General features: G+C 35.8%; 1 protein-coding gene across 1 annotated transcript in view; it reads left to right on the top strand.

Moving 5' to 3' along the window:
- LIN52 (lin-52 DREAM MuvB core complex component) overlaps positions 1-14,587 on the top strand; it is a 101,496-nt gene extending 86,909 nt beyond the window's left edge. The window contains exon 6 of the mRNA XM_074290040.1: positions 11,701-14,587. Coding sequence (XP_074146141.1) covers positions 11,701-11,756 — 56 coding nt within the window. The 3' untranslated portion in view covers positions 11,757-14,587. The remainder of the gene's footprint in view (positions 1-11,700) is intronic.
- The last annotated feature ends 353 nt before the right edge of the window (positions 14,588-14,940 follow it).

Genomic DNA, 14,940 nt, shown 5'->3' with positions numbered 1-14,940 from the left:
AAAAAATGGATATGTCATGAACCTTAAGGATTTGCAGTTTTACTTATTTATATTTAATTCTCAACAAAAATTCAGCTTCATTTTAAAACCTATACCTTAAGTTTATAAACAAGGCCACTTCTATTAAATTAACATATGTAACTCTTGCACTTGAAATGTCAAAATCCTGTAAACACCGAGGCTTGGGAGATATACACACACACACAAAATTTCAGTGTTTCTGTATACTTTATTTGGTGTCAGATCTAAGATTCTTAGGATATAAAGTTCCATTAAAAAATAATAATAATCTCAGCCCCTCCTTCCCCTACATTTCCTCCCCCTGTGCACTCATTTTGTATAATATGGTAATGATATCACCGTAGCAGTAATTACGGGTCATCTTCATTTCTTTCATCTCTGCCGGTTCTGATGGCTTCATTCCTTTGACGGAGAAGATTTGGCTCTGGGTACTATGATTATTTTGTTAAGCGTTATTCGAATAGACAGGAGTGAGAGAAATTAATCAATCCAAATGCAATTAGCATCATGTTTAACCCAGTGATGGACGTCTCAAGGTGAAACAGCCAGGGGAGTTTCAGACATTATTATTCAATCCAGTGCTCTTATCTAAATTATAATCAAGAGAGGTTTTTATTGGCTTCACAGAGAGGAGATGTAACTCTTTCCCAGTCCTAGGGGTCAAGAGATTGGGCCTTCATCTTTCTGAGACTCTAGCCATTGCCAGCTCTTTGAAATAGGAAACACCAAGTATCTTATCTCAATATCTAAAATATCTAAAATTATCTTATGTTGTACTAATCTTGTTTTCCTTTGACTTAAAGTAGTCCTTTAAAAAGTCTGCTGCCATTTTAGGGATTAGTATCTAATCTCTGGCAAAATGGAGTAGTAGTTAGTATCTATTATTTTATATACTTTTTTTTTATAAAGTATTATAATTACTTTTTTATTTAAACCCCACAAATTGGACTATTATAGTGGGATATTGTAGATGAAGAAATTGAAGCTCTGAGATTTGATTAGTTCAAGGTCATGTAATGAATATGTCTCTGAGATTTAAAACCATATAAGGGCATGGGAAGTTCCTGACAGATCTCTAGGTATTTAATAAATATCCTATTTCTGAGAATAATAGGGATACATTTCCTGGATTCCTGATTCACATTACTCTTCATTCAGTTAATTTCTATCCTTGAAAAAAAGAAATAGATTCATCTGTGAAGGAGTGTCTGAGACAAAATGAGAAATAAATTAAATGAAATCGTGAACTTAAATTTTCATCCTTGAACACAATTGAGAATTGAATTGACTCTATAATTTGTAAGAAATCAAGCCCTTCTCCAATTGATAAATGGTCAAAGGATATGAACAATTTTCAGATGATGAAATTGAAACTATTTCTAGGGGCAGCTAGATGACACAGTGGATAGAGCACCAGCCTTGAATTCAGGAGGACCTGAGTTCAAATCTGGTCTCAGACACTTAACACTTCCTAGCTGTGTGACCCTGGGCAAGTCACTTAACCTCAGCCTCGGGGTGGGGGGAACTAGTTCTACTCATATGAAAAGGTGTTCCAAATCATTATTGTTCAGAGAAATGCAAATTAAGACAACTTTGAGATACCACTACACACTTGTCAGATTGGCTAAGATGACTGAAAAAGATAATGACGAATGTTGGAGGGGATGCGGGAATACTGGGACACTGATGCATTGTTGGTGGAGTTGTGAATGGATCCAGACATTCTAGAGAGCAATTTGGAGCTATACTCAAAAAGTTATCAAACCGTGTATACCCTTTGATGCAGCAGTGTTACTACTGGGTTTATATCCCAAAGAGATCTTAAAGACGGGAAAGGGACCTGTATATGCAAAAAAAACTTTGTGGCAGCCCTTTTTGTAGTGGCTAGAAACTGGAATCTGAATGGATGTCCATCAATTGGAGAATGGCTGAGTAAATTATGGTATATGAATGTTATGGAATATTATTGTGCTATAAGAAATGACCAGCAGGATGAATGCAGAGAAGCCTGGAGAGACTTACATGAACTGATGCTAAGTGAAATGAGCAGAACCAGGAGATCATTATACACTTCAACAACAATACAACAGGATCAATTCTGGATGTGGCTCTCTTCAACAATGAGAGGATCTAATTCAGTTCCAATTGATCAGTGATGAAGAAAAGCAGCTACACCCAGCAAAAGAACACTGGGAAACAAGTGTGGGCTGCTTGCATTTTTGTTTTTCTTCCCAGGTTATTTTTACCTTTCTAAATCTGATTTTCTTGTGCAATAAGAGAACTGTATAAATATGTACACATATATTGTATTTAAGATATACTTTAACATGTTTAACATGTATGAGACTGCCCGCCATCTAGGGAGGCGGTGGAGGGAAGGAAGAGAAAAGTTGGACCAAAAATGTTTGCAAGGGTCAATGTTGAAAAATTACCCATGCATATGTTCTGTCAATAAAAAGCTATAATTTAAAAAAGCTAAAATTAAAAAAAATAATAATAAATCTATTGGTTAAATATCTTTATCTTTTTCTGTTGTAGACCAGCTAGAAAATTTTTCAATATTGGTGGTGTCCAAATTTGTTTAACTGCAGATGAACATATTATTTACCATGCTTTTGCTACATTCCCTAAGAGTGAGCCATTTGTTAAATTTCCTGATTCACAAAGAAAATAGTCTTCTCTTATCTGCCTTTGAAAAAAATCAATTAATTCAACATTGAAGTTTCTGTTGTTTGCAAGACATTATGCCGGATGCAAGGAATACAAAGATGAAAGAATGTTTTCTAAGGAGGGAAGTGCATTTTTTAAAATACTTCCCTTTGAATAAAGATTGATTATTACATCTCAGATTTCTGAAAATTTTCATTTTCATTGTAGTTGGATATATTCTCCCACTTTTATTTTCTTCAGTTTCTATCAGTTTATACAAATCTCTCCATGTTTCTCTTACTTATATTTGCTATTGTTGTGTCGCAATATTATTTTTCTTCATATAATACAATTTGCTTAATCACTGAACACTTTATTTTCAGTTTTGCTACTCAAAAAAACAGTAGTTTCACTATACCACTGGAACTTATTAATAATTTCTTTCCAAATTGTCTTCTGTACCATTTTATGACTCCTTGGGGTGGTTTAAAGCACTATGTGGTTTTCCAAAAGCAATCCAGTTTGCCTTCTTTCTTTTATATAATGCACAATGCACACTTAAAGCTGACTTATCATTCATATATATGCTAACTAATGTGATGGAAACACTAATTTGACTTACACTCCTCAATGCATGCAATCAAACTTCCATCAATCAATATGTGCAAGTAATACAAACAAATCACTAACCTGAGCCTTATTGGTCCTGATAAGAGTCTCCTTATTGATAACCATGACTAGGTTTCCCCTCTGCCAAGTTGGAGGCTTTATTCAGAGTGGTCATCTGATAAACCAGATCATCAATGCTCTCATTTGAAGACTGGCTACTTGAGTCTCAAGTTCAGGGAATGTAGGAACCTGTTCTAGTCATGACTAAGGAATAGGCTTTTCTGATGGATTTCTTAGTTCTAGTTATGGGTATTTCTAATTTATTTTCCATACAATTTTATTAGTAGTTTATGTAATAAATTACTGACAAGCAGCTATGATATTTTTCTAATAGTGGTCTATCCTATCAGAGGGTTTATATGCTTGTTTCTCAGTTATCTTAGAGTGCAGTGTGTTTTTTTTTTGTTTGTTTTTTTTTTTACTATATTAGACCACAATTCTGTCGTCTTATTAAAGAGATGGATGTATCTTTTTATTGAAAAACAACTTGTTCAAAACAACTCAGTCACAAAATGGAGGCTTAAAACAAAATGGTATTAATGTAACTGACAAACATTCCTACTAACTTACTCAGGTAATAGGACATTCTTAATATAGTCTAGCTTGTGGTTCGTGCACATTGTCTACCTAAGGTATTTGTGTTGATGGACCATAATATTTTCCAATTTTCCTAGCAATTTTTTCAAATAGTGAGTTTTTATCCCAAAAGCTGGAATCTTTGAGTTTGTCACATAGTAGATTATTAGAGTCATTGATTATTGTGTCTTGCAAACCTAACCTAGTCCACTGATTTGCCACTCTTTATTTCTTAGCCAGTATCAAATACTTTTGATAACTGCTGCTTCATAATACAGGTTTAGGTCTGCTTTGATTAAGTTACCTTTCTTTGCCTTTTTTTTTCCCCCATTAATTCCCTTGATATTCTTGATTTTTTGTTCTGCCAGATGAATTTTGCTATTATTTTTTTCTAATTATATAGTAATTTTTTGGCAGTCTGATTGGTATGGCACTGAATGAGTAGGAGCTTATATTCTAGTAGAGATAGAAAACACATAGAGTAGAGTGTTGGCCATGGAAGTTACAGGAATAATGAAGTCATTGGACAAGTGGGATGCTTTTTCCAGAAATGGTAGTTTTATTTGGTTTCTTTTCCCTAATCTAAAAGTGGAAAAGTGAGTTGGGAGAGAGAGAAGGTTATGCATATGAATGGCTGGAAAATAGCATAGAGAGAGGGTCTGAGCTGGGCTAGATCTGGTGAAACATTCAGAGCAGAGCCCCAAGAGGAAGCTGGAATTCTTTGTTGTGGTGGTGGGTGGGACTGATTCAGCAGCATTGCAGACAGATTTCCAGAGAGCAAGACAGTGAGTTTGGCTAAGTTTAGATGATGATAAACTCCTATAACAAGGAGTATAGAACACCAAGACAAAAGGATCAAGGCTGAGGTGCAGTGCCATGGCATGAAGATATTCAGCGTAGATAAATGACACTGCGTTTTTTTTGTTTTGTTATTGTTTTTTGCTGAGGCAATTGGGGTTAAGTGATTTGCCTAGAGTCACACAGCTAGGAAATGTTAAGTGACCACATTTGAACTCAGGTTTTCAGACTTCGGGGCTGGTGAAATGACACTGTTAATATCAACCAAGTATAAAATTGGGAAACATGGATTTGCCAAAAGAATTTTGCTAACCTCCAGTACAGAGACCAAAACTGAAATGAGATTGCTTATAAGCTTCCCTGAGACATGATAGTCATTGCTTCTAACCTATCTTCTACAAGAAACCTTTCCTGACCCCTCTTAATTCTAGTGCTTTCTCCTGTTGATTATTTTCATTCCATCCTGTATAGAGCTTGTTGATATATCATTGTTTGCATATTGTCTCCTCCATTAGATTAACTAACGAACTCCTAGATAGTAGAGATCATTTTTTGCCTTTTTTTGTATCCCCAATGCTTTGTAGTCCTGGCACATAGGAGGTACTTAATAAGTGTTTACACTATAGATAGTGAAGTTCTTTATGTGCTCCTTTTGGTAGATGATAATAACATCAAGCCCCTAACCTTCTAATGAGATATATGGAGTGTTTACATCTCTGGTATGAGAGTTTGCTAGGTTCTTTTCAGTATTACTTAACCACCTTTGATGCCTACCTTCACTCAACTCTCATTTGTGACTCAAAAATGCCACTTGTACTACAGCCACACTCTGATGGTGACCAAAAGACCTCAAATCCATTGGTGAGTTAGAGGAAATATCTACCTTAAGCATGTGAAAACTTTCCTTGACTGAAGGGGCAAATGAGAACAGTTTGTTCCAGCCGCCATGAAGTGGGGCTCGAACAGCTTGGTTAGGCATCAGAAGCATCAATGCTATTCACAGCATCCTGGGCCATCACCAGTTAACCTGACTTTTGTCTTGCCACTGAACTTTGATGACTCAGGAAGAGAGAAGGAGACTAATGACCTGCCCAGCTCTCCTTCATTTAAATTCAATTCACACCCAAGCTAAGACATCACCCATGATGTCATTGATCCTCTTCAAAAAATGAAGGACCAATAGCAAATGAGATATATCACTACTCAAAAGAATTCTGAGTTTTCACATGGAAAAACTAAAATAGATGAAAAATGTCTTTTGCCCAGATTATTATATATAGTTAAGATAACTGAACTCTTTGTATATCTCTTATCTTGGATAGGCAATATCAATATCTGAAAGGTGTTAACTTTTTAAAGAATGTACTTCCACCGTTGCTCCTTACTCAGTGAAGAAACCTTTATAAGCAACGATTTCTAAGTAAGTCTTCTTTATTGTCCTCAGCTGGAAGCAAAGACAATCTGTGATGTTAAAGGAAGAGCAGAGCTCACCCTCACTCCTTTTCCAACAACCAGCACACTTCTAATTCTTTTGTATCTGTTCATTGCCTAGTATATACTTGACTCATAGTGACTATCTTCCTTTTCTGTAATAGATAAGTTTTCAAGGATTCAAAAGATTTTTTAAAAAGTAGCCAAATGCCATAAAATTGACATGCCATTATTACTACAAAGAAGCCTTCTCTGTAACTGGTCACTACAACATCTTTTCTGGACACAGATTTGAATTGAATAGTGTTTCTAAATCTCCTTTCTGACTTTTAGTCATAAATTGCTGTCCATAGAGCTCATCAGAGGATGACTTCCAGCCACTGGTCTTAAGACATGGTATTTGATCTTCTGTTAAAAATAGTGTTTCACAGAAATAAGTCATTCATGTTGCCATTTGCTTTATTTTTTCCTGACTGCCCATATGTTTTCTAGTGAATTTGGTTCTGTTGTTTTTAGAGATGTGGGAGAACTATTGATTGTGATCCCTTCTGTCCTTATTGCATTTTTCTTGTTATTTTGTAGTACTGGAAGGAACATCAGGACCAGTAGTTTTCATCGGGGATTGAAAACCAAATGTCATGTCTCTATTTGATTAAAAAGTTACTTAACCTTTAAATTGTTCCCTACATAAAGATCCAGTGGAATTATGCTAGGCAGCTGTCTAGAAGTTAAAATCTGGAAAATCTTTGTAATGAAACCCATATGTCATGGGGAATGGATGCAAACCCTTGGCAGAGTGGGCTGATCTTACAAGAGATTCTGTACCCAATCTTGTTAACCAGAGCGACTACTGGTAATCCCTCATTCCCTCACTTGTAAGAAATCAATCTATACCACTGAATCTTTTTCAACCAGCCACTACAAAATTTACTGCAGAAAGCAGTTTGGGGACAATCATCATGGAAAGAGAGTCAAAGACAAGGCTAAATGCAGGATTGCGGGATTGGAAGTTCTAAAGAAGAGGCTATATTAAACCTGGTTCCTCCCTCTCAACAAGAAGAGATAGAGTCCTCCCATCAGCCCTGACCTTTTTAGGTAGATATCTGTGAAATTGGGCTTAGAGATCATGGTCCTATCATTCAACTGGCATAAGAATTCCAATGTGTATATGGAAATCCTGGGGTAACTTAATAAGGAAGTAATAAGATTAATCTAAATTTAAAGTTTCATTGTAATTTACCCACTTAGCATCTTAATATAGTACATAGCTAGAAACCATTTTAACATACTAACTGGAAAATTCATTTATTAATTCTATGGAGACTATCTTTTGTTTGTCATTTTGCAATATTTGCAGTGCAGCTATAAAGTTCTGTAAATCATGATTTGACGTAGAGGGGTCATGTTTCTGTTCTTCACAGCATAGATTGTGGCATCTGCAGATTGACACATTCTCTGGCCACAGGCATTATAATGCGGTGGTAGTGTTTCCTTCTGATTCTGATTCTCTGAACAAAAAGCCTAGAATCAAACATCTGATTAAAAAGGTCAATAAATGGTACTGGCTTGAGACAAAAATTATTTTGTTTAAGAACTTGTAGTATTTTGTCTTGCCCAAAAGAAAAACTACGAATTGAAAGAGAACCTGGAAAAAACTAAGGAAATAGCCTTGCTCTGTTTCAGAAAGCCAAGAATACATTTTAGCTCTAATTGTTGAAAATCTGGAAGAAGGAGCAGAGCTAAACAGGAATAATAGTCATACTTTGTAAAATTTCTGTATTATTTCTGCTTCTACTTGGAAAAAGAAAGTTGGGGTCCTAGTTGGGAGATTTTTAATGATATACAGTTAAAAATGAGAGAGAGAGAGAGAGAGAGAGAGAGAGAGAGAGAGAGAGAGAGAGAGAGAGAGAGAGAGTGTGTGTGTGTGTGTGTGTGTAGAAGAAGAAGAAGAATACAGAATAGCAGAAGGCTGTCTCCTGCTCCTAATGGGATTTTGTAGCAGCATGTGTGTTTGTTTCAGAAGTCAGAAATGAACAGATGTTGGTATAAATTACCTCTGTGTCTGATGTCTTGCAAATTAAAAGCGCGGTTGGCATCACTAAACAATTTCCCCAGGTTGGGGGGTGGCATTTAGCGGGTAGTGATTATTGTAGCAGGTCGGTAAGAATCTTTAAGCTGCAGCAGAGCACAGTAGCGTGGATAAAGAAATGAGGAATAAAAGAAGAGGTCTGTGAATTAATCAGAAATGTTAACATCTCTGATGACAAGTGAACAGGAGGGCACGTGCTCTGGAGCAACCCCCAACCCACAGTAATTTCTCTCTCTGCACAGAAGGGGCTGGTGCTTGCAATCTGATTTATAGGGCACAGCCCTCTTTTGGGGAGTGGAGGTGTCATACTTCGTATATCTACTATATGGGACTGGCAGAAGAGAAAACTTTCTCCTTTCCCAAGTAGATGATGATGTCTTTTGAATTGCTTCTACTTTTACAATGATACCTGCCACTTCTGCAGTTGGATTAGGTTGAAGAGGAAGGAATGATTGAAGAGAAAAGGATCTGTTAAATTCAAAAAGTACGAGCCACTGGAAGAGATTGGAAAATTCATTTTTTTTTCTTTCAAACTCTTTTGATCTCTCAATTAGATTAAATCTTTGCTCATTGTGGCATCGTAAAATATTGACAACCTTTCATTTTGGAAAGACATTGGAGAATAAGATCCAATTTTTTGAAGCAAAAAGTGCAGCAGGGTGAGTGTGTAATTAGTGAGATCAGGGCCGTGTTCCAGGCCCAAATGCTTTTGGTTACAGGGATTCTAGCCAGCTCTGTGTTGCCCCATGGCAACTTTCAAGAGCAATTGAACCAGCTGTGCTCTAGAATCATTCGTTCTATATGCTTTTTGGAAGTCCTCAGGCAACAAGCACCTTGGGCAGGCAACCCAATAGAGTGGGCCAGATGTTTTTCTTTCCACAAAGCGAACTAGACTATTTGCAAAGAAGGCCAAGGTATATTTATATGATGATGCTAAGCTAGAGGAAGGAGTTTCTTTGAACTTCTGGAAACTGGTGATGTCATAACACTGTTGCTTCAAGTCTGGATTAAAGTCATATTCTGCTTCCTATTTTGTCAAAAAGCAAGGCATCTGAAGCTTGAAAATCTGGAGTTGTTTGACCTTTCTGAGCCTTAGATTTCTCTGTCTAGTGAAGGAAGTGAGGCCAGTTGATCTCTAAAGTCCTCTCCAATTCTAAGTCTGTGATCCTATGATCCTATTGGAAACTTGTCAACTGTTCTGGAGGATGTAACCCCAGGGGGTCACACTTTGCTAAAGTGAATGAGGACATCAAACTATAATTCTGTGCCTATATAGTCTTCTCAGAAGAAGTAGAAAAAAAGCCACAGTCAATTTGAGAGATTCAGTGTTTCTGTTCAGAAACTACTGAAATAGTTGTAACTTCGAGCTTCTTTGGGCTTGTTTTTTCATCTATAGGTAAGAAATGGGGTTAATAATGTTTGCATTACTCACCTCACAGCGATGTGAACAAAGGGCTTTGTAAACCCTTAAAGCTCTTTTTTTTTTTCCCTCCTGAGGCTGGGGTTAAGTGACTTGACCAAGGTCACACAGCTAGGAAGTGTTAAGTGTCTGAGACAGATTTGAACTCGGGTCCTCCTGAATTCAGGGCTGGTGCTCTATCCACTGTGACACTTAGCTGCCCCCTTAAAGCTCTTTTAAATCAGTTATTTTTACTACAACTTTATTAACCTGAATTTATCTTTAGAGTGATCCATATTCCTGGGCCACAAAAAGGAACTTATCTCCCTCCACTCAAAAACTTCTGTCTCTGAGCCTTCTGCTGCCTGAAACATCCCCAATAAACTTGGTTGAACATGACAAATATGGAGATATGTTTTAAAGGATGGTACATGTTTAATCTATATCATTGCTTGCTGTCTTGGGGAGGAAGAGAAATTTGGAAAACAAAATTTTACAAAAATGAATGTTGAAAACTATCCATATAATTGGAAAAATAAAATAATAATGAGAAAAGGAAAAAAAAATTGGCTGAAATAGATCTGGGCTAAGTATTACAAGGATTGCTCTCTGAGTAGGCCTTTCCCTTCTTCTGTCCTCTGGATTGTTTTGGGGTTTTATTGTTATGCTCTCTTCTTAGCTGTGTGACCAACCATTGACTATGAACAAGTTACTTAATTTCCAAACCTTGGTTTTCTGCGTGTGTAAAATGGAAATAAAATGATTCTATTATTTTACAGAGTTGAGAAGAACATATGTGATAATGTATGAAGTATTTATGAATGCCAGCCAGCTTTAAATTTAGGAACAGAAGCAAAAAATACATTTTTTTCCAGTATCTATTTTATATCATTCTCATTCCTTCCCATTCTTCTAGACAGAGCCAAAACACCATTAAGAGCAAGGAGCCAAGCAAACAGCCTCTTTACGTCATAGGATCATTAAGTTATCAGGGATTTCAAAGGCCTTCTAACTTAATCCTTTTTTTTCTCTCAGTTAGCTAAGGTCCTGGGAGATGACTTGCCAAGATCACATGTAGTAAGCATGGATAGGATTTGAATCTAGCTCCTGTAACTAGAGAGTAAGTGCAGTTCTCACTATACCACATTGCCTATTCTAACTTCTGGGACTATCACATCATAGTTTTCACCAGTCCTAAAGGTGACTGAGAGATGAAATGATAAATTAAACCATATATAGAGAAGACCATTTCCTGATATTTTGGACAAAATAAGCACAATAGAGGGCTTCTAAGTAGTGGATCTTGTAATTGAGAAATGTTACACTTTCATTTCAAAGCCTCATGTGTAAGAAAGTAGCTGTATAAACCCTGTTTTGACTACAGCACCAGAGATTGATGGTACTGAAAGTCAGAGAGAGACACATAAACCCTGCCTGGCTATATTAAATATCTAAGAACTGACAATGCCAAGAGAGAGAAGACCAAAGCTCTATAAACTCTACTTTATTATATCATCCATAGATGAATTGCACTGAGGGAATATAAACTGTGTTATATTACAGCATCCAGGGACTACCATTCCTGAGACAGGGCAATGATCTCTAATTTCAATGTGAGATTATAAAAATCCAGAGGCCAAAAGCCCAGAGAGGACTCCCTAATTCCAGTTGTATTTTAAGCACATCTCTTTGAGATTAAGAGTATATGCTAGATTACACCATTCACAAATTGATAATACTGAATAAGGGAGACCATTTTTCTACACTGATTGAAAATTCCATTGTGATCTTTTAAGGGTGAAATGGAGATGAGGCTGTGAGAAAATTTTCTGGCCTTCTAAAGCCCTCAATAGTTGTCTGATACCATTTAGGCTATAAACTGAATCCATGCAAACAACTTTAGAATAACGCTGCTAAATTTTGGGTGGCTCTTGATTTTTTTAACTGTTATCATAAATATGTTTGGTATGAAAACAGAGGCCAGTTTAATTAGTTTTCCCCTCTTTGATCACATTATCAAGTCTAATGTTTGCAATGGTTGACCTTTCTTTTCATTTTTTAATTTCAGCTAGAGAGATGACTCGGGGAAAATTTCTCAACATTCTGGAGAAACCCAAGAAATAAGCCACAACTTAAGAATAAAATATTCAGTGGACTATGAATATTCTTCCTTCCTTCCAGTACAGACCAGACAGCTCTCCCATTGATTCCTCAGGCCTGGGGTATGTCATCAGGAACACACTGCTCTACTGCTTCTATGGCTGTGCTTCTTGTAGAAGACTTTGGTTGGGAGAAAAGGATCTGCACTCTATAAGGATTATCACTTACTGTTGTTTCATAAGCATTGAGGCTTTGGTATACTAAATATAGGTCATCAGAAATTCCTGTTTTATTCCTAAGAATGAAGTTCCAACTTATCTATTTATAGAAATAACATAGAATCTATGTGGGACTTACTTTGCCTCCTTATGATCCCTTTATTGGTCTGATTTAGTGATATATAGTCTTAAGTCATACCATTTGAATTTGCTGCTTATTAAGTAGGCTCTTTAGTCATATTGATCTCTTAGATGAGTTGTCTATCTATGATAAGAAAAGATCACTGACTTGGGACTTGGAATTGGTCTATATAGGATTCCATCTATTCTGAAATAGCCTAGTACGTTCTAGGTCTTAAGCTTCCACATCCTGAGAAATGGGAGCTTCTTAACACATCTTCTGATTGTAAAATTCCTTACCTCATTATAGTTTCATTGCCTATCATGGCAATTACAACTGTTTCTTGGTAAGGGATACAGGAATAGAAAGAGCTTAATGGATTGGTCTTTCTAGAATTAGTTTGTATTGTGAAAGTTCCATGAATGGGAGTTCATATCATTATATTATAAAATAATATAGTTCCATGATAGTCTTCTAGTATCAAATACTATAAAAGGCAATGAAAAAGATTCCTTCCAGTTTATGATTAGCTATGGCAAACAATTCTACTCCAGTCTAGTTCAGTGAGTCATTGTAGCCCATAGGTGGGATAAACTGATGCCATGAAAAGAGTACAGTTTGGAAGAGTTAGAAGATCAGAGAATAGAAATCCTGTTTAGCTTAAAGAAATGTAACTATGTTGAGGGGCAGTAGTTTTGTCCTTGTATTCATATTACTTCATCTGCATTAAGACATTTTGTCTTTCTAACAGAGAAAGGATATTTTGGTTCAGATGCAACTATTTCAAAGCTTTGTAACCACAGATGTTATTGTGGATAGGTTACAACCCCATATATGGGTTGAAATATTACATTTTCTCCCCTCAACCTCCCAGAAAATATGTTGGCATTTTGCCAGTTGCCATGTTATAATGTTTTAAGAAGTACATTGAGAATTAGTTTTCCTAAACTTCAGTGGAATATCACTAGCCAAAACATTTGTTTGATGGTAGCAAACTGTCTTTCTTTGAATTTGGAAAGACTTGCTGGTGTTCTTTGGTCTTAATTGTCTAAAATAGTGAGCAAAATTTTCTTAGCTCATCCACCATTTAAAAAATTTCTCAATCAACCCTTTTTCTTGTAGTAGAATTACTATTGGATTTTCTCTCCAATGAGATTAAATTATTTAAAATAATTCCATCTAGTGAGGGGAGAAAAAAAAATAAAGAAAAATGAGGAATGAGGAGAATGTTCGGTTAGATTTGGTTTACAAACTAAAACTTTTGAAATTTCATTTTAAAGTTAAATATATTCCTGACATTCCTTTATCTCACTAAATGCGATTGAGCTCTATACATCTTATATATGTATGTATATATGTATGTATATGTAATCTAGCTCCATGTGGGTATGTATGTGTGTGTGTGGCCCTCAAATAATTGACTGAATGTTATATTCTTCTTTTGCTTATGTATTTTGGAGAGTTGGCACATTTAGTGCTTTGGGAAATTTAAAATATATATATGAATAGTATTGGAATGCCTAGAACTCACATCTGTAATCTGACACTGAAACTATGTTATTGGTTCCCTGAGCTACTTTTGTTCTTTTTTTAATCTTAATTTTTTTTTCACAGCACTTAATTGTTCTCAGCAATGTGGCAAATAGATACTTTAAAATTTTAATATTTATTGGTTTTGTCACCCTTAGAAATGTTAATGATGTATTTTTATATTAATAATATAAGTCTATGTATAGTGTATGTATGTATGTACTTTACATCGGGGCAGAATATAATTTGTATATGCTGGTTGCTGTCATAATAAATGTATCTCATTTTATAGCAGAGCATGAAGTTTTTCTAAAAAAGTTTCAGTCTACATATTTAAATCCTAGCCATCTTTGGAAAGCTCTGCATTTAATATTAAAGGACCCAGTTATTGTATTGGGCTATATCCAGAAATGACTTTAAGCTCTTTGGAGAATTTAGCTATTCTTTAAATACAAGGTACTACTACAATAAAGTGAAATTTTAAATACTCGATTTTAAAGCAGACAATCCAGAGGTGGGTATCCTCATCCATTAGTGTACTGCTAAATAGTGGTCAATGACAAATGAAATTGAGCCCAGCTTGTTCACCCTGGATTAGTGCAAATTTGCACAAGGGGCCCCTATAATATTTTTTTGGATTATTTTCAATATTAGTAACTAAATTTGGCTCTAGACAAAATTGTGAAGTAGCTAATTTGTCTTTGTCATGCTTAAACCCTTCCTTTTCAGCACCTTTTACTTCCCCAAGTGCTATCCTACTGTTCCCTCAGTACCCAGTGAGCCCTGTCTGATTATTGTGTCTCACCTTGGCCTGCCCTCCCCAGGTATTCATATTATATTTTGTCATTTATGGACTTGTCATTGTCCCTATGAAGCTGTAAAATTCCTTCAAGTCAGGGATTATATTGTTTTTTATCTTTGTATCTTAGTGTCTAGTACAGTGCAACAAACATATGAAGTGTTTAATAAATGTTTATTGAACTGAATGATACTCCATGCTCTCCATCTTTTCTTCTCCCTCCCATTTATCTCTTCCCTTTAGTCCTGAATCAGAATTTACTTCTGTATTCTATTCCGTCTCAGCCAGTTGTATTACAGGAAAACAATTCTGTGAGCCCAACCCAGCCAAGGTTAAGGTTAAGGTTATTAACCTCCTGGATGTAGAAATTCTTTAATTCAAAGAAATGAATCTTTGCTGAAATATTTTAGGAACAGTGACAAGTCAATTAAAAAAATATTTAGGGACTGGAGAAATTTTAAATCATGAGAATGAGACTTATCGCTAAGTTAGATTCCTGAATGAAGGTGGACTGTCCAGCTTTCACATACCTATTCCAGT

This window comes from Sminthopsis crassicaudata, chromosome 2, assembly GCF_048593235.1.
Source record: "Sminthopsis crassicaudata isolate SCR6 chromosome 2, ASM4859323v1, whole genome shotgun sequence".
NCBI lineage: Eukaryota > Metazoa > Chordata > Mammalia > Dasyuromorphia > Dasyuridae > Sminthopsis > Sminthopsis crassicaudata.
This window is presented reverse-complemented; position numbering and strand designations above follow the sequence as displayed.